A 22548-nucleotide genomic window follows, 5' to 3' on the forward strand; every position below is an offset into this window, starting at 1 on the left:
GGCTACCAAATTCCTGTCTGTGTGGACCAGACCAAACTGTTTTGGAAAAAAAGGTTTTGGCCTTTCAATGCTAGTAACCAAACCCAGATTAGGGGGGAAAAAAGATTAAACCATGTTTTTCACAGATGGTTCAAAGTACTGTTTAAATAAGGTGTAAATGAGTTGTTCTCACTCTAACTTCTACTTTGTAATATTTTGTAGCTTTTTTCTCTCTAAAGTTGTTATGAAATAAGCCATTATCTCCTAGCACAGTGTTTTCTTGTGAGCTTCTTTAACTGGGATAGTCCCTTTACTGATACTTATTTCCATCAGAATGTGTCCATTAAGAGGATTCTAGTGTCCTTTTAGAACATAACAAAAGGGAGAGATACCTTAGAGAGAGAGACCTTACCTCAATTTCTTGGTACGAGCTGTTGATCATAGCAATCAGCATGTTGAGCAGAACTACAACCATTGTTACATTGTATATGCCATACAAAACATAGCCAATATTCTCTATGAATTTATGATCATATTTGAGGACAACTGAAGTCACTTCAGATAAACCAAATATTGACCAAAACAGGGTCTTGAAACTTTCTTCAACTCTGTATGAAAGAATCGAGAGGAATGTTACTAATTATATAATAAATACACAGTTCTTATGACAAATTTAGTAAATAACCTCAAATTTCTGTCTGTGATTTAGATTTTAAAGTTTTGTAAGGGATTTTAGTGTAGATGTTTAATCAAAACAACAAATACAAAAAATATTTTTTCACAGAACGTTTGATTTCTTCCCATCTTGATTTGACTATACTGGGAGCAGAGGGCGCTCAACATCTCACAAACTACAACAGTATGAAACAGATGAGAGAGCAAATCATAAACTATCAGGGTTGGAAGGGACCTCAGGAGATCATCTAGTCCAACCCCCTGCTCAACATAGGACAAATCCCCAGATAGATTTTTTTTTTTTTTTAAACCCCAGTTCCCTAAATGGCCCCCTTAAGGATTGAACTCACAATGCTGGGTTTAGCAGGCCAATGCTCAAACCACTGAGCTAATCCTCCCTTGTATCAACTCAGGCTATGTCTACACAACAGAGATGATATCAGCACAGCTATGCCAGCATAGCTCTGCCAGCACAGTCCCACCAGCATAGTCCTTAGAGCAGACACAGCCTACACCAACAAAATGAGTTTCTCTGTCAATGTAAAAATGCCACCTCCCCAAATGACATTAGCTACATCGATGAAAGCACTCTTCGGTCAACATAGCTGCATCTACACCAGGGATTTTGTTGCCATAACTGTGTTGGTCAAGGGTGTTTTTTTTCACATATAGCTATGCTGATATAACATTTCAAGCCTCAGGCCTCTAGCGGGTAATGACTAAAATTTTGTATTTCCTTTTGCTTAAGCACAACTTCATACTTACGTTGTAAAAGCAGAGTTTACTTTAGCTCCAAGGTAGTAGGAGTAGAGTATGAACATCCCAATCATAAATGCAAAAAATACCATAATAAAAAGGACCATAAACTTAAAAATGTCCTTTACAGTCCTTCCAAGGGAAATCTGCAAGGGCCCAAAGCTCTCATTTGCAGGCAGGATATATGCAATCCGAGAGAAGCTAAGCACAACAGCTATTGCATAGAGACCTTCAGATATTATCTGTGGATCAGATGGGAGCCATTTGTCTCTGGCTGGAACACATGAAATAAAAGGGTAAATAATTGAGTTTCTTACTTATCACCATATTTAGAAAAATATAGCTATAGATTGGGAATTGTCATGCACATATCTGTATCTAATAAGGACAAACATTTGTGGAGTCTAATAGCTGATGTTGTATTACAATTAGTTTTTAAGTTATAAATGAAGAATTTGAAATGTATACTTTTTCAGTGGAAGTTATAATGTAAAGAGACATGAGGATCTCTTCTAATAGTGTGTGTATTTACCTCTCTATTGGTAGTTAAGCATGAAAATTAATATGAGGATATACCCCACCATAGTATGAATTTTTTATATTATTACATATAACATTTATAGATTCTATAATAATTAAAATCACTACTAATATTTGCATGTTTCTGTACATGACAAAATTTTCCAAAATAAAATTAAAACATAGTAGTATTCTTATATGTACCTAATCTTTATTTCTCTTTATTTAATTTGTTTAGGTATCTATAACAGCTATATAGGACCACTAATCATTATTCAGTCTTTCCTGAGTCTGGACGCTATGTCCCAGTCCATTTTTGTTTAACAACAATAATTATTTTGTATTTATATTGTATCAATGACTAAAGACCGCTGCTTTAATAAGATATAACCACAGATATGTTCTGTAAAAAAGTTATTTTGTAGGTTAAAATCATATAAAATATCCATAAAAGAGTAATAATGACATCATAAATAAGGACAGTAAAATAAATATTTAATACAAAAACTTTTTAGAGAAAAATTAACAGTGAATTTTGTGGAAATAAATACAATATTAGCTTTTTTTTCAGTAACATATGTTAATATCATGTCAATATCACCAAAGGTTGTGGGGTGTTTTTTGGTTGTTTGTTTTGTTTTTTAATTAAAGCAATGGAAAGGCTAATAATTTATTAGGAGTTATCATATGCAGGATTGAATCAGCAGCAGTGTATGAAAGCGGCAGGGGGGTGGTTTAGTTTTTTTATGGAGAGCCAGCAGTGTTGGCTGAGGAACAAATTTAGTTTATTGAGTGCAACAGGCTATTTAGGTTTTTGTTACAATTTTCTCACCAAAAAAACAAGAGAGAGGAGTCTCCCCCTTATACCCATCAGCCCAGTTCAAATCCCCACTGTTCCTGATTCAGAACCCAAGTCTCCCAGGTGAGGGCCCTAGCTACTGGGCTAAGGTAGCCTTGGAAGGATTAGACAGGACTGTCCCTAGGGAGCGTGCAGGGCCTGGGACAAATTAGCCACCGCCGGCTTGGGGGCCCCGCTCTGCATTGGCGGCTGGGCTGGATCCAGCCTGGTGCTGGGCAGCCTGCTGCTGCTGGCAGTCGTTGGCACCAACTGCGGGACTATTGTTGGCCATAGTGCCATGGTAGCTCAGGGCTCCGGCCGGGGCGGGGACTCGCTACAGCGAAACATGGGCAGCCGAGCCGGGCGCTGTCTCCGCTAAGACCGTGGGCGTGGGGCGGCAGCCAGGACCCCGGGCGTGTGGGGTGACAGCCAGGAGCCCAAGGGTGCTGCAGTACCCTCCGCAATCCTAGTTCCCACGCCGATGTCTTCCAGGACCGACCACGCTGGCCAATCACACCGGCCCGTGGGGCCTCCCCAAAGGGCAGGGCCCAGAGCGGTCACCTCAATTAGCCCTACCTAAGGGACGGCTCTGGGATTAGATTGTTATTGGTAAACACTGATGTCACCATACACAGGCAAACGGACAAAAAATATTTCCATCGATAATAATCAAAATGAACAAATAGGCAAGTAAGAAAAATGCTGCTTGAGACCTTAGAGTCAAAATCCAATAATTTAGACTTGTGAATTAGGTTTGTTACAAATGGACAAGTGAATGAGCAGTAAAAACAGATCTGATATGTTGATTTAAAGATATTTATGTTGTATATTTTGACATCCAATGTTGACAATTTGTGTTTTAATGGTTTATAAAGCTTTAACTCTTTGAATTGCAACATCTACTGTCATTAAACATTTGTCTGATCCCCTCATAATTTCATGCAGCTGTGAAAATTTTAATAGATCAAAGTCTAAAAAAATTCTTAAAAATAAACAGCAATATTATCCGTCAAAATTATAAAACATAAAAATCAAATTTTGCCAAGCCTAGATATAGGATATTTTGGGGTGGGTTTCTCAATCTCACCTGTTGAAGCTGTTCCTCCCTTATAAAATGCTTACGCATTCATTGGACCAGAAAGAGGATGAGAATGACTCTCTAGCCCAGTGGTTAACGCACTCACCTAGAAGACCCAGATTCTAGTCCCTGCTCCAATGAATATTTAAGTATTTTATAGAAAGTGGAACAGCTTTGACAGGAGAGACTGAGAGAAACCCACTCTAAAAAATACCCTATGCCCCAACACTCAGCTGGGAGACCTGGGTTCAAATCCCTGCTCTGTATCAGGCAGACTGGGGGTTTTAACTTGTGCCTGACATCCCATGTGAGTGCTCCAACCACTGGCTATAAGGAGGGTGGCACTATATCCTCAGCTGTGTTTGGTGTGGGGCCCAATCCAGAAGGCAGCCTCTAAGCATGCCTACCAGATCAGGCTCCACAGAAGAGATAGGTGAGGCAGTTTTTTGCATGTCCACCAACAGAAATATAGGCACCTACAGGGTTAGGTGACGGCTGAGCAGAGGGTTTTGAGGATCTAAATTTTGGACTTAGGCACCTAAAGTGGCAGTAAGGCACCTAAATCCCTTGTTGAATCTAGCCCTAGGGGTCAAATTTAGCTCTGGCATAAGCAACTGCATGGACTTCATGGTTATGCCCAGTTAAACCTGAGCTGAATTTGGCCCTATTTTGTTTAGTATTAGTATGTCAATACGTTATTTGTTAAACTGATGGTCACAACAAATACTTTTTAAAAAGCATAAAAAATAAAAACAAGTGGGCAGAAACCTTAAGATAAATATTATGAAATCAAATAGTTGTAAAGGGTTTCTATTTATGCCTAACAATCCTAACACTGTCCCTTTATATGAGTGTCCATTAGTTTACTACTTGAAAGTAACATTCAAACTCACCGTAAGTAAAATACTCTATTTCGGGTGGAAGTGTGACTACGGAGAGGTCACTCTCCTCAATGTAGTTGTCCACATATTGCTGTGCTTTGGTGGCCTGCAGAAATGCTAGGAGCCTGGCTGTGAAAGCAGCTATGAAAATGGACAACATCCCAAAATCCAGAACATTCCACAGCTGCAAAATATATTCCCTGGGTCCTTCTAGCCAGAGCTCTTTGCATTCTGACCACATCATACCTGCAACAAGAAAGGAATAGAGCCAGTTTGGTCACAACTGAGAATCATTTAACTTTCCCTCCCATAAAATCAGGATTCACCAGGAAGGCACTGAAGTACACATTTTCAGTATTACAGGGTTGCTACCTATATCAACTTTCCTGGGGCTGTCTTTAGGGCCAAAGTTCAGTCATCATACATTGGTGCTGCTACATTGTAATATAATGACTTCACAGTGCAAACATCATGACCTCTTAATGTGATGTTTTTGTTGCAGAAGGATATCTTTTAAAAGTGGAAGGATAACCCTACCAGCGCTCCTCTCCCATTTCACTTAATAACATACATAAAATCTCAAACAGGCTGGCAGATGATCAGGCAATGAAAAAAAAGTCTAGTAACGAAAACTGACTCATTAGCCCTTTGACACTGAAAGAAGCTGTGATTTCCTCCAGTGCTAAGTAAGCACTAATTAGCTAATGCATTAACATCAAGCCACGGAAACACCTGACCTTCTGGCATATACAACGACATAGGCTTTGTGATCTTGTTTAAAATAACCAGTTTATGTTGTCAAGTATCAGAGGGGTAGCCATGTTAGTCTGGATCTGTAAAAAGCAACAGAGAGTCCTGTGGCACCTTTAAGACTAACAGATGTATTGGAGCATAAGCTTTCGTGGGTGAATACTCACTTCGTCAGACACATGCGTCTGTATTCGTCATGCATCTGACGAAGTGGGTATTCACCCACGAAAGCTTATGCTCCAATACATCTGTTAGTCTTAAAGGTGCCACAGGACTCTCTGTTGCAGTTTATGTTATTACACTATTGTATCAGTGATATTACACCAATCCTATTACATTCTGAAAGCTATGATATTATTGATATGATATCTATGATATTACACCAAACCTGGGTTTCTGCCACAAATGCCAGGATTTCTGAACATTGTAGTAGTATCATTGTGAGTCATTGAGTTTTCCATTTATTACACAGTGGTACAATCTTCCTCCTCTGGAGAACACAGCTGGCCATTTTACTCTTGCAAATATGTGGAAAATTACTCATTTTACAATGTTAAATAAAATTGTTCATTACACTGAACATAAGAAGACATGTTGGTGATGTTTACTTAACTGAGACAGCTCTTACTGAAAGCAGAAGAAACTAGAAACATGCCTTTCCTACCCATGGCACCTTTGTACACCAGGGGCTGCATGAGGGGCAGTGTGGATCTGCTTATGCCAATTGTTGGCTGCTGGAAGTTTTCCTCTGGGAGCCACTGTAGCCCCTGAATACCACTGGAGCCATATACACGGCTGCAGTGGGGGGCCAGCATTTGGGCCTCACGTTTTTCTTTTAGGCCTGGTCCACACTAACCCCCCACTTCGGACTAAGGTACGCAAATTCAGCTACGTTATTAACGTAGCTGAATTCAAAGTACCTTAGTCCGAACTTACCGCGGGTCCAGACACGGCAGGCAGGCTCCCCCGTCGATGCCGCGTACTCCTCTCAGCGAGCTGGAGTACTGGCGTCGACGGCGAGCACTTCCGGGATCGATCCCAGAAGATCAATTGCCTGCCGCCGAACCAGGAAGTAAGTGTAGACGTACCCATATAGAATGTCTGTCTACACAATACAGCTGTGGTGGAATTGGAGTGAAGCAGTAATATTCTATACTTACCAAGCACCCACACCATGATCAGCATCTCTGTCCAAGTGAACTGGGTAGTTTTCACCCTAAAGATCTGTTTAGGGTAATCAGTAACAGTGACATTTGGGAGGGTTGTGATGCCTTCAAATCTGTCTGAGGCATTGAACACCAGTAGGCCCAAGAAAATAATGAAGGATGCTGCATGTGCCACAAATTTCATAAATGGGCTGCGGAGAATTTTTCCAAGCTGTGAAGGCAAAACAAAACCAGTCCCTCATTTTTAAAAAAGATACAGCATTTCCCTTGCATCACACAGCTCAGAAGCATAAAGAGGCACTTACAGATAATGGTGGACTAGAATTAAAGTACCCACTATTGCTTAGGGATACCCTTTAAGTGCACTGAACAGTCATGCAATGGTATCATTCCTGACAGTAGTCTCAAGAAGGCAACCCATACAGGATGATGTCCTGTTAGTCAGCATTTTTGATGCTCCATAATCACATAGAAGACAATGTTTGCAGAGTATCCTCTCGGGAATTACATCCACACCATATCAGCATTCACTACTGTTCAGAGACGACCTGATCTAATGCCCATGGAAGTCAATGGAGAGGTGGATCAGGCCCAGGGAGAAGTGGATAACAAAATATCTTCTCTACCAACAGGGAAGATATCCAAAGTTTTCAGGGCATTATTAGTTTACCTATGATAATTAGCTGTATCGAGTTCAGCAAATCAGAACATCAAAGCACTATTTATATCATGCCTGAGGAAAAGCAGACTCTTCTCTGGATGATGTATTCAGAGCATAAAATATCCCCCAGATCAAGACTTTGTAAATGCTTTTTAAAAAAATGATTGGAAAAATTTACACAGCAACAAAGTAAGTAAAACGAGTTCAGAAATATTAACATGTTTAAATGAATTCATCTGGATTAAAAGAGCACTCTGTGGGCTAGAGATGGCTCTATTAATGTTGCTGCATTTGGGGTGGGTGGAGGTGCATTACAACAGTGGCAGTGGCCAGCAGCAGTCTTCTTGCAGAAGACAGAGGAAGCAGCACACTTCAGGGAAGCTGAAGGGAAAGCACTCTGGAGCTGCATTTGCTACCTCCTGTACAAAGAGGGAGCATGTGATCCCATTTGCACTAGCCCGGTGCCACAAGCCAGTGTGGTAAGGGGCAGAGCCATAGCTCACCTTTTCTGGAGGGATTCTACTGCCAACCTCTTGCGGGGTGGGGGGGGTTCCTTGTACCTCTGTTGGTGCTGTGACTCCCCAGTTTATGCACTCAATGAGTGACAGTGAAAGGGCTCTTGGGGGATGGGCATTCTTTCCCCCAACCTCCTGTAATGCACCCACAAAAGAGCAATCAAATTCTGGCCCAAAGACTTCGGGTAACTATGGACCAGTGTGTCATTTAAATGTTGGCCTAAAGTGGAGACTGTGCAGAGATGCAACCACCCCACACCATTGGGAAATCCAGGAGGGACTGCATCTTAGGAAATACAGTTTCTACCAGTTTCCTCTCCCAGCTTCCTTCCAACCCCTTTTGGAGTGAATAGCACCCTTGGGGATATATGCACAGAGCAGTCTCTGAAGACCCCTGTGCGTAAGGACTACTGTTACCCCTGTCCTTTCATGAGATATTGCAAGGTTAGTGGTGGTCAGAACTTCTTGCCTCAACCCCTGCACAGTCTCTCAAAGATGCAGGAATTATCTGGCTCCCCAAATATAGCAAGGGAATAATACTAAGTTAGTGCAAACATATCAGTTGTATTCATAGCTTCTAAGGCCAGAAGGGACCATTGTGATCATTTGCTCTAGCCCCTTGTATAACACAGGCCACAAAACTCCCCAAAATAATTCCTAGAGCATAGCTTTTAGAAAAAACATCCAATCTTAATTTAAAAATTGCAGTGTTAGAGAATCTACCATGACCCTTGGTAAATTGTTCCAGTGGTTAATTACCCTCACTGTTAAAAATTTACACCTTATTTCCAGCCTGAATTTGTCTTCAACTTCCAGCCATTGGATTGTGTTATACCTTTCTCTAATAGATTAAAGAATCCATTATCAAATATTTGTTCCTCATATAGGTACATATAGACTGTAATCAAGTCCCCCCTCAACCTTCTTTTTCTTAAAATAAATAGATTGAGCTCCTTGAGTCTGCCACTGTAAGGCATATTTTCTAATCCTTTAACGATTCTCTTGTGGCTCTTCTCTGAACCCTCTCCAATTTATCAATAACATTCCAGAACTGTGTGCACCAGAACTGGACACAGTATTACAGCAGCAATCACACCAGTGCCAAATACAGAGGAAAAATAACCTCTCTACTCCTACTTGAGATTCCCGTTTATGCATCCAAGGATCACATTAACTTTTTTGGCCACACCATTGTACTGGGAGCTCACATTCAGCTGAGTATCCACCACGACCCTCAAATCCTTTTCAGAGTCATTGCTTCCTAGAATAGAGTTCCCCATCCTGTAAGTATGGCCTACAGTCTTTGTTCCCAAATGTATATATTTTCATTTAACCCCATTAAAATGCGTGTGTCCTTACACCTAGTTTACCAAGTGATACAAATCGCGCTATATCAGTGACCTATCTTCATTATTTACCACTCCAATTTTTGTGTCATCTGCAAACTTGATCAGTGATTATTTTCTGTTTTCTTTTGGGTCATTGATAAAAATGTTGAATAGCATAGGGCCAAGAACGGTATTAATTATGACATAAGACAAAATATTATGTGAGATTTTAAAACCTCATCTGAAGTTCTGCACTAACAGCAATAGCCTTTCACAAGAAAGCCAGTGAATTTAGTGAGTGAGGAGTCTAAAGTAGTTTCCCTATCTCAAGGTTTTCCTGGACCTGAAGTCAGGGGTCAGATTCAGTGAGCTGAGCAGTAAAGTATGCACTAATTTGACATTCACTAGTTATACAAAGGACTTTAATAGCCCCTGTTTGTACCTGACCTTTATAAAGCATTTTTAAATTACAGTATTAAGCAGTTGATCTGTACATCCAATACTTTGATTTCACATGAGCATTCAAAAACGGCCAAGTGTTTCTGGCAGTGGGAATTAAAGCTCCTGGAGAAATGTCATTTTTTCCATATCAGACATTAAAAAAAACCTGATCATGAGTTTACATGACATCAGTCTACCATGCAGCTATAAGGGTTACCTTTACAATAGCTCATCAAGGGAAGTGACATTTCAGAAGATAATCTGAGTAACAATTATGCTATTTCATAAAGATTAAACTTTCAAATAAACAAATAAACAAATGACCAGGGAAAGAAAACATCAGTTTCCTTTTAAAAATGTATGGTGTGTGCAGAATCTTATCACCTCTTAAAGGTGAACTGCAAAGCAAAATATAAACTCAAATGGAACACAGAGTTCTGTGCTGGATACCCCCTCTGAATGAGCTTGTGGGGAAGGGCCAGGAAGACATTCCGCAAAGAAGTAAGTTCTAAGTAAACTTTAAAAAAACCTTCTCTCTGTGAAATCCTCTTTTGTTCTTCCTGGTTTACTGAAGATATATCAGAATACATCATTTGGTTGACATCACACATATCATGGAATGAATGGATTTCAGTGAGACTGCTGGTATTTGTGTTATGACATCATCTGTGAACCTAGAAACACCAGGATGATTTCACCGAGGGAAAATATAAATGTGAAATGATTTGTTAAAAATGTTGTTCTCTTCTGAATGCCCCCACAGTGTGGTTAGAAAACTGTGCTTCATTTAAATTTTGCTTTGCAATTCACCTTTATAAGCAATCTGACCTAACAGTTTAGCAACAACAAGTATTTCATTTAGGGCTCAATCCTGTACCATTGAAGTCAATGGTAGTTTTCCTATAGAATTATATGAGAGCAGAATCAGATTCCTGAGATGCCAGCTGAGAGGAACTGATATAGAGCTTTTTGGGCCACTGTAGGAAGTGGTCATTAGCAAAAAGTACATAGTACTTGTACAAGTTCAAGTGCATAGCTGGTATCATGGAGAGAATCTAACCCAAAATATTAAAACAAACATAAATATCATGGAGTCTGAGAGAGCTTATTACATATCTTAGTTCTCAAACACAATTTACTTGCACATAGAATAACATTTCCTCCTCATACTTGATCAATCTTTAAAATAAGAGAATTTGGTTCAAGGCTGCGATTTCTAAAAATTCTGAATAATTAGTTAAAATTCAGGTGATACAAAACTAGGAGTGCAAGATTACGTTGCAGATGACAGTAACTGAAAAGGAACATCTGGACCAGTACAAGGTGTTTAATATGTAATTTATAAAAAATCTGTACCCTGCTACATGGTGCAATCCAGTAACCAATGGCAAGAAGTGGAAGGCCCAATGCAACAACCAGCACAACGAGACACTTGATAGCTATGGTCTGTTCCCGTAATCCTGACAGATTTTCATACCAGATAGTCAATAGCTGTTGCTGACAGTTTGGATGGGCCACAAACTGTAGATAAAAAGAAAGAAAATCAAGGTTCAATACAATTTATAATAAGAATTATATAAACATTACATGCAGGATCAGCAAATAAATAACAAGTATTAATTTAGATCTTTAAAAGCATGTTCTTTTTGTCCTTTCCTAACATTTTGGTTAATTTATAAATAAACAAAAAAGAGAAGGAATAGAAACTGAAGTGATGATCTGAATTAATGAGCCAAATTCTGCATTTGGATGCACATGTGGGCAGTGCTCATTAAATTTAACAAAAGCCTCACATCTGAGACCAAGTTTGGCTCTACAGATTATGGGCTATCTCCTTCGGAGCTGAGTGCTCTCATGCGTTTTCACAAATTGCTCAGCCCTAGCAGACCAAAATTGTTCCAATCTATATGAAGTGTTTCTATGGATCCCAGAACTTTCAAATCTGAAACTAACTCACCTGTAACCCTGCCCCCTGCCACTCCCACACACAAAGAATCTAATTTCTTTTTGAAAACCGAATTACTTTTTGAAAGCATTAAGCACCTCTTTCACTAAATATCCCATTTGAAGTTTAAAATGGACTAAAACAAGAAATATAAATCAGCAAGATTATAATATAAGGTTTGGAACACTCCTACTGAGCAGCAGAAGCTATATTGTAATGTGTATTGTAGTGGCACTGTGTAGTTATATTAGTCTCAACAAGGCATGATACCACTACTCATCTGACTTCTTAACAATATGGAAAGCAATCACAGGACATTTCTAACAAAACATCCCAATGGAATGGAATTCTGTGGAAAACAAACAAAAATTGCCATGATGTAATACAAGGAAATTCCATTTTGGGAATCTAGTGAAAAGCTACTCTCGTGGTCCATAATGCTATCAGAACTCTCCGTTTACTGTGTTACATGCTTTGTTATAAATTATTCTAAACATTTAAAATAGATATCACAATCTATTATCATGTTTCCTCTGTTCTGACAGAAATTCATGACCTCAACAATATCTTAGCTGAAAGATACTATTAAATGGCGTAGTTCGATGGTCTTCCAAAAATGATTCTTTCTCTTGTATTATTTTAAAAATCAAAAGGTTCTTGAACATAGAGATTGTTACCACTATGCAGTTTTATGCTATAATTACATTTATTTATTAATTTACTAGTTTTACTGTGCTGTTAACATCATAACAACACCTTACAGAGGCTCAAATGAGATCTGAGAGGTGTATGTTTTAACTAAAAATACTAAAATCTGTTCTTTTTAGTTACAGTAGATCATTTGATTTTGAACAAATCTCTCATATGGGAGGTTTATTTTATTTTTGTCCAGTGCACATTATTTTTATTTGTTCATTTAGATTGCAGTAGCGCTCAAAAAACCCAATCAGAATTGGAACACCATAGTGTTACATGTTGGACAAACACATAAGGAGACACGGTCCCTGCCATAAAAGATCTCAGGTCAACATTTTAAAACTTGAGTGCTTAAAGTTATGCACCTAAATCCATATTTAAGCATTTAAATAAGAGTGACCTGATTTTCAGAGGTGCTGAGTATACACTGCTCTCATTAACTCTAAATCTTTAAAATCAGACCACTTATTTAGGTGCCTGAATAATGAATTTACATGCCTAACTTCCAGAGACTCAAATGTGTACATTTGGGATGGGATTTGCAAATCTTTCTGTGCTGGCCTAACTCCGATTGAGGTGAATAGTAAAACTCCCATGCCATTTCTAAGTGCTTTTGAAAATTCCACCCTTACACTTTAGAATCTAAAAAGGCAAAAACTAGACAAAAGGTGAGGCAAAGATGTATAGCATACAAGTGAAGCGATCAATGTCCTAACAACAGACAGAAACAGACAGACAGAGAAATGCTATCAAGTTGAGTGTAGGAACTTGCTTCTCCCAGTTAGCTATTAATTGTTATTAATCCCACTGTTATTAATAAATACAACATTAGCACTGGGTTGCTTGTCAGATGCTATCATTCATGGGAGGTTTACTGTCTTGTAGTTTCCACAGCCTTTTTTTCCGGCTGTCAGAAAGTTTAATGGAAATAATACATGAAAGCTTTAGATCCAAAAATGATACATCCTATGGGATCTATTTCCTGTTAATGTACAGGGATCTTTCTTCTTTCAGGTACATTATATTTATCTGCAACAAGTAGATGCATGCACACATTACTTTCATTAGCATCAGTAAGAGATTCACATATACATAGAGAAGGGTATATTCACCAAAACGTAATTCTATATTGACAAGCTGTGACTAACTCTGCGTGGAGTACTGTACTTAATTCCATTTTAATATTTATTACAAATAAACACTGATATAAGAAATAGAAAATGTAGTGTAAAAGAAAGACACTTGCAAATGTTTTGATAACTTTTAAGCTTTAGTCTATTAAAATCAGTTTTGTTTTGATTTTGTTTAAAAGTGAGTTTGTTTAGCACTGTTTTTTAAACCTTGACTTTGTGTTTCTATATTATTGTGAAGATGTACAGTAAGACCGCCATGTAGTGAGAGAGTTGTGTGAAGTTGTGCACAAGACTAAGCAGGGTGAGCACAAAAGTAATAGCATCCTCATTGCTCTAAAACTGATTCCTTTTCTAGTTCTGGGCAAGTCTGACTTTTAACCTCAGTTTCTCCATTTGTAAAATGAAGATAATAAATAGCATTTATCTGAGACAGACTGTCTCACATGGTGTTGTGAAGATTCAATTAATGTTTGCCATGCACTTTAAAGATGAAAAGTACTATTCAAGAGCAAAGTATGCTTACTTTGTAATATTTATAAAGTAGTTAAATTGGCCAATACTTGTGTAACAAAGTGAGAATATTTTTAAACATTTTTATGAATCCTCTGTTTGCCTCAATTTTCCCCATACTTTACATTGCTACCCAGTTGGGAGAAAAGGATTAAGTTTGATCTCAGGGCGGACTTAGAGACATAGGTGTGTTACCTCCGTGTCTGGGTGCAATGAATAGAGTCATTAAGAAACTGGCCAAAACCATCCCAGCTCAATAAGGGGTCTAAAGAGACAATGCAAGCTCCAGTGACTCCTGGATTGACACTTTCAAGAGGGAAGCTGAGCAGAGACCCCCAACTTGAAAACAAAGGACTGGGATGTGTGAGGTAGGAGAGCATAAGTGTGGGCACTGGAAGAAACTCGAGCTCTCTCGCACATGGGGACTGATTAAAGAGGAAGTCAGAGAGACAGAGCCTGAAAATGGAGTTCACTACAGATTGGCTGGTGAATTATGGCTTGACCAGAATGGACTATGCTTTAACCTTCATTTCTCTATGCTAACCTAAGGACTTCCTATGCTGTGTTCCACCTCATTAATAAATCCTACTGTTTTGAAAATGCTGTTTGGATGTCATTACAATACTGGCTGGGGTGCACTAGTCCCTGAAGAGTGTACAAGTCTCTATCAGGAGTCTCTCTCAGTTGGACTCACTGGGTAGAGCTCAGCGTGTGAAGCAGGGGTGCTGGAGCCCTAGCTCTCCCTAGGAAGTGGTGAGGCTGTATGGCCTACCCTGAAAGAAGAGTAAGACCCCTGGGGAGTCAGGCACACTAAAGGGGTTCCTCCAAAAGACTGTGCAAAAGCTGGGGCATAGCACAGATCCTGCCGATCTGTGATAATTTGCCACTAAATTAGAAAATTATAGGAGTCTTCACAATTTTTTTAAATTGTTCTGATAACACCATACAGTACTCCTGTACGAACGCTAGCTAATTCTCTATGTAGCTCAGACAGATTGTTTCAGACTGCATTTTGCGGTTTGAACTGAGTTCCTCAAACTAAATCAATATAATGTAAGCATTGTACATCTACTTTACTATTCTTCGTTCTCTGTTGAGATCATAAGGTACCATTCATTGTTGCTTGCCAACTCTCTTGCAAGCTAACTTCCACTTAATGTCAAATATCATTTAAAAATGCTTATAGTAAAATAGGGCAGGCTTCTTAACAAAAATTAAATCAAGAGGCAGGTAATGAAGACAAGGAAATCTCTCATCTCTTAGGGAGAAAAATGTTAATTTGATGCAGTGGCTTTAAACAGGGAAGTGATCTTCACCTTTTAATCCACTTTGCTAGAAAGAAAATTCTCTAAATACGCTGGTGTGTGACTCATGTGCCAACTAAATCACATAGTAAAGCATTTTCTGCTTACAATGGAATGGCAGATCAAGAGGTAAAAGTCATTAAGAGCTTAATGTACATCTGGTCTCTTAACTAACCGTCACCACTTAGAAAAGTGAGGGTCATCCTGAGTTATAGCAACCTGGCCCATTTTGAAAAAATACACACAAATATTATTTTATTTGGAATTTGGCTTGTTTTGAGTTCTGGTTTTCTTGTGCTCTTTCCTTTTGCAAGAATAAGCCCCACCCTTTGCACAGATAGATCCACTGTTCACCAGCAGGGGCACCCAGCAGGAAGCAGCAGGTTCACCTTGAGCAGCAGAGAAAGACTGAAGTCAACAGGTTACTTCTAGTTCCAAAATTGTATTTAAGCCAGGCCTAAAAAATCTTGGGGAAAGGGGACGTAATACCTGCCTCACCCCAAATATCTGGGGGACTGGGAAGAAACAGCCCCTCTACTCCAATAGTTATTACGCTCGGGAGGTACAGGGGTCCTGGTCCTGGAGAGTGAAGTCCCCCAGTGCAAGCACACTTCTAATGCGCATCCACAGACAAGTCTAGCCACCCAGTAGGCTTGTTGCTAATGGTCTAGTAGCATTTTGATTTGACATTAAGAGGAAAACTGCCCATGTTAGCTATTTCTTCACTGACACGAGAGAGGACCAAGTGGGGAAGAGAGTATTGTCAACAGTTATGCAAGTTCCCTTCAGGAAACAGATCAGAGAGCCGCCAAGAGGAGATTAGAGGTGAATTTAACCATTGACAACTGCATTATCTCCCCTTTATTCTATTTTATGTAGGTTTTTAAACCATGCTCATCACCATAGTATCTGACCACTTTCCAGTAGTGCATTAAGCAACATGACTATCTGTCATTTGTTGTTTGTTTTCTCATCCTCTCCTGGGGGAAGCGTGTACAGTGGAATGTCTTGTTCATGTAGGATTTTAGAGAATTTTGGTTTTGTTATAAATATACAGGTTGCTACATATTTATGTCAAAGAAGGCAAGGTCAAAAAAATGTGCCTTGCACTTGAAGTGGAAGGTAGTAAGGTTTGTGATGGTCCTTAGATCTTGGGGGAGTTCACTCCACATCTCAGGGGGGCCTCTAAATAAAGCTCTGGCTCCCACACAGACAACTCTTACTGGAGAAGGCTTCGTTGTGCTAGCGGAGCATTGTTGTTCACCACAGTCTTCATCCTGGCGCTTTAGGTGGTCTTTTAAACATCCTGGGCCCAGATCATAGAGCACCTTGAAGATAAGGATCCCTCACCAAATCTTGTCACTTCTCCTATAATGGCTCTGAAACCCACTGGATCCACTACCAAAATTTTAATTCATGCTTTGGTCATTTCTAACCTCACCACTGCAATCTCTTCTTTGGCTTCCATCTTCTCAGCTTTCCCCCTACAATCTCTTCAGGATGCTACAGCTCAAACTCTCTTCCAACCACATCACCCCTTCCACTGGTGACTTCTGCATTTCTGCTATCTCACATTCTCACACCCGCATCCACCTCATCTTTCATTACATTTATCTATTTTAGGGCCCAATCCCACTCCCATTAGGGTGACCAGACGTCCCGATAAAATCGGGACCGTCCCGATTTTGAGCTGTTTGGCCCGTGTCCCGACTGATCTCTGGTCGGGACGCAATTTTTGTCCCAATATTTTGTGCCCCCGGGCTTTCTCGGCTTTTTTTTTTTTTTTTGCCCCCCTCCGTGTCCCGATATTTTCTTCATCTCATCTGGTCATCCTAACTCCCATTGAACTCTGAATAGGCACAGAGGCCAGATCTGATAAGCCAATTTTATATAGCTGTTTTTGACTTTAACATCTTGTAGATAGTTAACAGAGAACCACATTTCACTATTCAGTTTTCATTTAGTTTACCGACTATGAAAATTCAGGTAACAATGCAAGTTGTAATACATATCTATTTTTCTGTATGAGTAGATGTAATTATAGAATTACATCATTCATTTTTAACATTCTCATGAATTGTGTTAAGTCCCTGTGATGATGCATCTGCCCCACACTGGCAGAAAAGAGGTTAAAAGCTACCCTAGGGAGGCTGTGTAGGAGACAGCCAATCACAGAAGGGCTTATAGGAGCAGCCAATCAGGGTCAGGCTAGCCCATATAAGAAGAGCTGCAGAACAGAGGAGGGGCAGTCACTCCCTGGAGCTTGAGAAGGGAGGAAGATTGGCTGCTTTGTAGGTGGAGGGCAGCAAGCACCCTGGACAGAGCAGTACTGCAGCCAGAGACCCAGGGAGCTAAAGGCAGCACTTGGCAGGCTGCAGAGATCTGCAGACTGAGGCCCTGATGCAAGGTGCTGGAGCCACTGAAGGAAGTGGCTAGACCATGGACTGCAGTTTGCCACTGAGGGGAGTGGCTGGACAGTACTCTGGCCAAACTCCCATTGATTTCAGTTGAACATTCCTGTAGTGGGTTTTGCCTAAATAAGAACTGCAGGATTTGGCCCACTGAGAGCAACTTCTGTGAGATTGTTTGCAGTTTAAATACAGAGATAGCTAGCACACAATAAGGAAGGACAAGCAGCATTGCAGCAACTCCTTAGCCTGATGAGCCAATCTAGTTGTACTAAAGAGTTTCTCCTGGCTTTTACTTCCTTTGGACATATGCTGTTTGAGAGGCTGCAGTTTCATCTTGATCATTAGCCTCAAAATCATACCCTGTTTCTGGAGCAGGGCTACGTTTTTTTTATGCAGTGCATAGGATAGTAAGTGTAGGCGCTCTATTGGATAGTCAGAGTTACGAGCTGCATTTCCCACACATTGCACTTCTGAGGACATTAGCTTTTAACTCTTTTTTTAAAAAAGGCTTTTTTTCTCATTAATTATCACATGGAGCTGCAATCCTAGCAATGCTTGGCTGTACTTTTGTCTTGCAGAAGTTCACTTATCTTTTGTAGATGAACTCAGAAGTCCAGACAGAAATATGGGAGGCTAAGGACTATGGGTGAAATTTTCAGGCGTGCCTCACTTACGCATTTTTCAAAATGTTACCCCACTTCCTTGTGTGAAGCCAAGGAGTGTTTAACACAAAGTTGAGGGTATGAGGGCAAAGGTACCCTTTGCAATCCCCCAAATCTGCTCTGCAATTTGACTGCTGTTACAACTTGCACCAGCTGCCAATGGCCCCAAGAGGCTATTACAGCACCAAGGGGCCCTCCCAGGGTGGAAATTCCCTGGCCATGCCCCCTTTCTCCTTATCATGCTCTCTGTCCTGGCCATCCGTTGGGAGTGGCATAGGCATAACTACGGTGACTTTACCCCATCTGAGGATCTCCATAACCAGCACAGATTCTCTGGGGTCACCATGGTCACCAATTCAATGGGTTTAGGTCCTATTGTGCCAATGGAATGGCCCAAGATTAGGACCTAAAACCTTTAATTTATCTACAGAACAGGTACAGTGTGTGCACCAGAAACACGCACTCCATGCCACCGTCTTAATGTGCTCCTCAACTCGATGTGAGGAGACTGAATGGACATTGAGACTGAGCAATCTTCTTTCTCTCTCTCTCTCTCTCTCTCTCTGCTGAGAATGCGAAGAAAAAAAATACCATAGTGATGGTGATTTTTTGCAGTGAAGATGCTTGTCTACTGGGACTTGATTACAAAGACAGCTCATTTAACAAAGCATTGAAAAGACAGCAGATGGTAAACAACTTTCAGGGTATGTCCTCACTACCGGCCGGATCGGCAGGCAGCGATCGATCCCCGAGCGCTCTCCCGTCGACTCCTGCACTCCAGCTTGGCGAGAGGCGCAGGCAGAGTTGACGGGGGGTGGCAGCAGTCGACTCACCATAGTGAAGTAAGTTGATCTAAGTATGTCGACTTCAGCTACGTTATTCATGTTGCTGAAGTTGCGTAACTTAGATCAATCCCACCCACCCCCAGTGTAGACCAGGGCTGAGTCTCTACCAATCCCTTCTAGGCTTTTAGACCATGTTCATATTGGCTAGCTTTGAACCACTGATCTAGAGAGAGGTTCCTGTTCCCATCATTAAACATGTGTCAAGAATTGTGAAGTTTGCCAAGAATTGTATTGGTTTTCCCCAATTTTGAAGTATGACAGGTTGTGCAAACACCAGCCTGGAAAGAAAGGGATTAAGCAGCTGCTCTGGCCCCAGGTGCCCACCCCACCCTATCTGCAAAGCACACACAGCTTGGAGGAGGAGATCAAAAGGGGAACAGGCCAGCTTAGTAGAGGAGCAGACAGTGAAGGGAACTGACCTACACTTTGAGCTCTTGGGAAGGAGCAGTGGGAGAGGTCCTGTTGCCCGAGGCTCTGGTTGCAGAGACAATACCAGAGCCATAAGGGAGAGACTTGCAACACTCAGAAGATCTGAGACTTTACCTTTGATGTCAGTTATTTACTGTTTATTACTTTACCTGTTGGGAAAGAGGGGACTGGTAAGAAAGTGATCCAGGGCGGCAGCAGTATAGCTCTTTTGGGCACAGGTCTTAGAAAGGGCAGGCCCTGGTTCCCCTATCACCAGGAGGGCAGAAGGCATAAACCCTACCCCTAACAGGGAGAACCTGGGTAAGGGAAGATCCTAAAGGCCTATCACCTAACCAACAGGGCTACCCCATTAGGGATCTTTATATAACTGCAAAAGGGGTGGACAGAGAGGTGTGACCTAGGCAGAGGGTTGGAGTACAAGAAGAGCAGACCACCACAGGGCTGGAGTGGCTGACATCAGGGGCGGTGCCAGAGAAGAAGTAGCCTTGCTACACCTGTGCCCAAACAGAAGAGGACACCTGTGGTGAGCAGCTTCCTTCACTTGAAGATTTTACACTTTTACAAAACTGTATGATGGTTACTCATGTATTTCACCCTGTTGGAAAAGCATATAACCATAGCTAGTGGAAAAGTGGGTAAATAAAGTGAAAAATGGGAATTTTGAAAAGTTGGGAATTCCCATATTTTTGTGGGGATTTAAAAAAAATTAAATGGGAAACCATAACATTGTGAAAATAGCAATATTTTTGTTATGGTAATTTTATCCTGCCTCTGCACACAACCATCAGCATAAGTCACTATATTTCTTCTGTATGTGCTGCTAAAATTTCTTTACATGATAATGAATTGATAAAACCAGGTGGGTGAGGTAATCTCTTATGGGACCAACTTCTATTGGTGAGAGAGACAAGCTTTCGAGCCACACAGAGCTCTTGTAAGAGCTCAAAAGCGTCTCTCTCAACCAGCAGAAGTTGGTCGAATAAGAGATTATCTCACCCACCTTGTCTCTCTAATATCCTGGGACTGACACAGCTACAACTACACTGCATACAATGAACATTTAACTAATCGGTTGCATTCTACAGAGTTGTATTTCTGGCTGTAAAGAATATTCATTTCACAGAATAAAGTAGTTTTATGGCAAAAAAAATCTTTGCCATTGGTATCCACTGCAGATATACTGTGATTTGAGTATTTACAAAAAACATATGAATAAACTAATTGATTAACTGACAATAAAACTGAAGTGCATATTTCCACAGTTGAACGCACTCTGATTTATTTAAACAGAAGACACTATAAGTCAGACAGAATTTTTTTCTATAAGGCTGCTTGATTAACAGTATCACATTTGCAGATGAGCTGTTCGGTGCTAATATGATGCTTTCAAAAATATGATAAAGAAACAGAGTAACAATTGAAATGTGTTCTCTTTCAGAGCAGTGAAATGAAGGCTCTCCTTAAAAAGAAAAATATGTGTAGATAGCTATACTAGTGGATAGATGCAAGACTTTCCAAGCAGGTTATGATATAATTTATTTGATCAATTCCAATACTGCAAGTAGCAAGTAAATATAACATTTAAAAAAACCCACTAACAAAATAGCCCTTTTATGATAACATGAAAGAAATCCTGTTGTGGCTACAGCCTTCACTTTTGATTAAAATGCTATCACAGGGATTGGCGAGAAGACTCATGCACATAGCTACATTAACGGAGTGAAATGCTGGCCCCATTGAAATCTTCACTGCCATTGACTTGGATGAGACCAGGATTTCACCCACTGTAATTTGTGTAAATATATCATTTTTCTGGCACATGCTATTTCTGTCATTAAAAATGCAGGGCCAAATTCTCAGCTGGTATACACTGACATAGTTCCATTGGAGGGTTTTTGTGTGTGTTAGTTTATACCTGCTGCGAATCTGGCCCACATATTTGTCTTAAGACAATTTACTGTCAGTCCATTAATACATGCAGAATAGGATACAATGCATTCACATACAACATTGTCTAAAAGTGCTGGTTACACGATTACCTTTTTTACTTCATACTTAATGGCTAGTTTGACACGACTCAGTGAAGCTCTGTGCCTCTGTGTTTCAACTGGCTCAGCATCCAAATCCCCGTTTAGAATGGCTTCTACCTCTTCAGAGTCTCGGCAGAGATCAAGGACACCAACCACGAAGTCCTTGCATTGCATAGACAGCTTGCGATAGTCATTCTGAAAAGGAAGTTAAAAAATAATAGCCCTTGACTCACAAGATGGGTTTGCTTAGCAGTTGACAATAAGGAAATATGGACAAATTAATGAAAGCTTAATAGTGTCATATTTATATTGTACTTTACATCCTGTGAATCTCTAAGTACTTTACAAAGATATATTGTACTATATTATATATTACAATCACTTCACTCTCTACTAAAAGGCAACAGACCACCTCTGAGGTGGCAACCGTTTAACAGTGCACTACAATACTACACAAAGGTTTAGGACAAGTGAAGAAGAATCCTGAGTCAAAATGGAAGAGCTAAGGAAATTTCAGTGGTAAAATGGAATTTCCCAAATTGGAGACCAAAACCCTGGACTTATTAACCTTACTGCTGCAAAAAATGCCAATGTATTTTTATGTGCCAGATACATTCTACAGAGATCGCCATTTGAGCTACAAAATCTAATTTCTGTTCATCCATCATTGCTAAAGGTGCTGATAATCCTTGTTCTTACTTTTAATTTTTTTCTCTATTCCTCTCTCCCACTCATCATTTCCCCAGCATTTCTGAGAAATTCCCAATTGCCATAATTTGTGTCTTCTCCAGCACTCCCTAGATACCTTTCCCTTCCTTTCCTCTCCCCTCTCTCCTATGTACCTCTTGCATATGTCTGATACGAACCAGTCCCGTCACAAAACTATCTACCTTCTTAATCCCTTGCCCTTTCGTCTCATTTGTTCATTTTCCACCACTGTTTCTCCCTCCACTACCATTACTGTCAATAATTGCTGTCTTTATTACCTTCCCCAAG

At 40.2% G+C, this 22548-nt stretch overlaps 1 protein-coding gene across 4 annotated transcripts in view; it reads right to left on the reverse strand.

The window, feature by feature from the left end:
• TRPC3 (transient receptor potential cation channel subfamily C member 3) overlaps positions 1–22548 on the reverse strand; it is a 57600-nt gene that overhangs the window by 14311 nt on the left and 20741 nt on the right. For all 4 annotated transcript variants that reach the window (XM_024212699.1, XM_029910674.1, XM_024212693.1 and 1 more), the window contains 6 exons: positions 21562–21747; positions 10944–11108; positions 6637–6853; positions 4739–4972; positions 1420–1684; positions 392–587 (listed from right to left, as the gene is read on the reverse strand). In XM_024212699.1, the coding sequence (XP_024068467.1) occupies positions 392–587; positions 1420–1684; positions 4739–4972; positions 6637–6853; positions 10944–11108; positions 21562–21747 (1263 nt within the window). The remainder of the gene's footprint in view (positions 1–391; positions 588–1419; positions 1685–4738; positions 4973–6636; positions 6854–10943; positions 11109–21561; positions 21748–22548) is intronic.

Source organism: Terrapene carolina, unplaced genomic scaffold (genome assembly GCF_002925995.2).
Source record: "Terrapene carolina triunguis isolate 2854851 unplaced genomic scaffold, T_m_triunguis-2.0 Scaffold66, whole genome shotgun sequence".
Taxonomy (NCBI): Eukaryota; Metazoa; Chordata; order Testudines; family Emydidae; genus Terrapene; species Terrapene triunguis.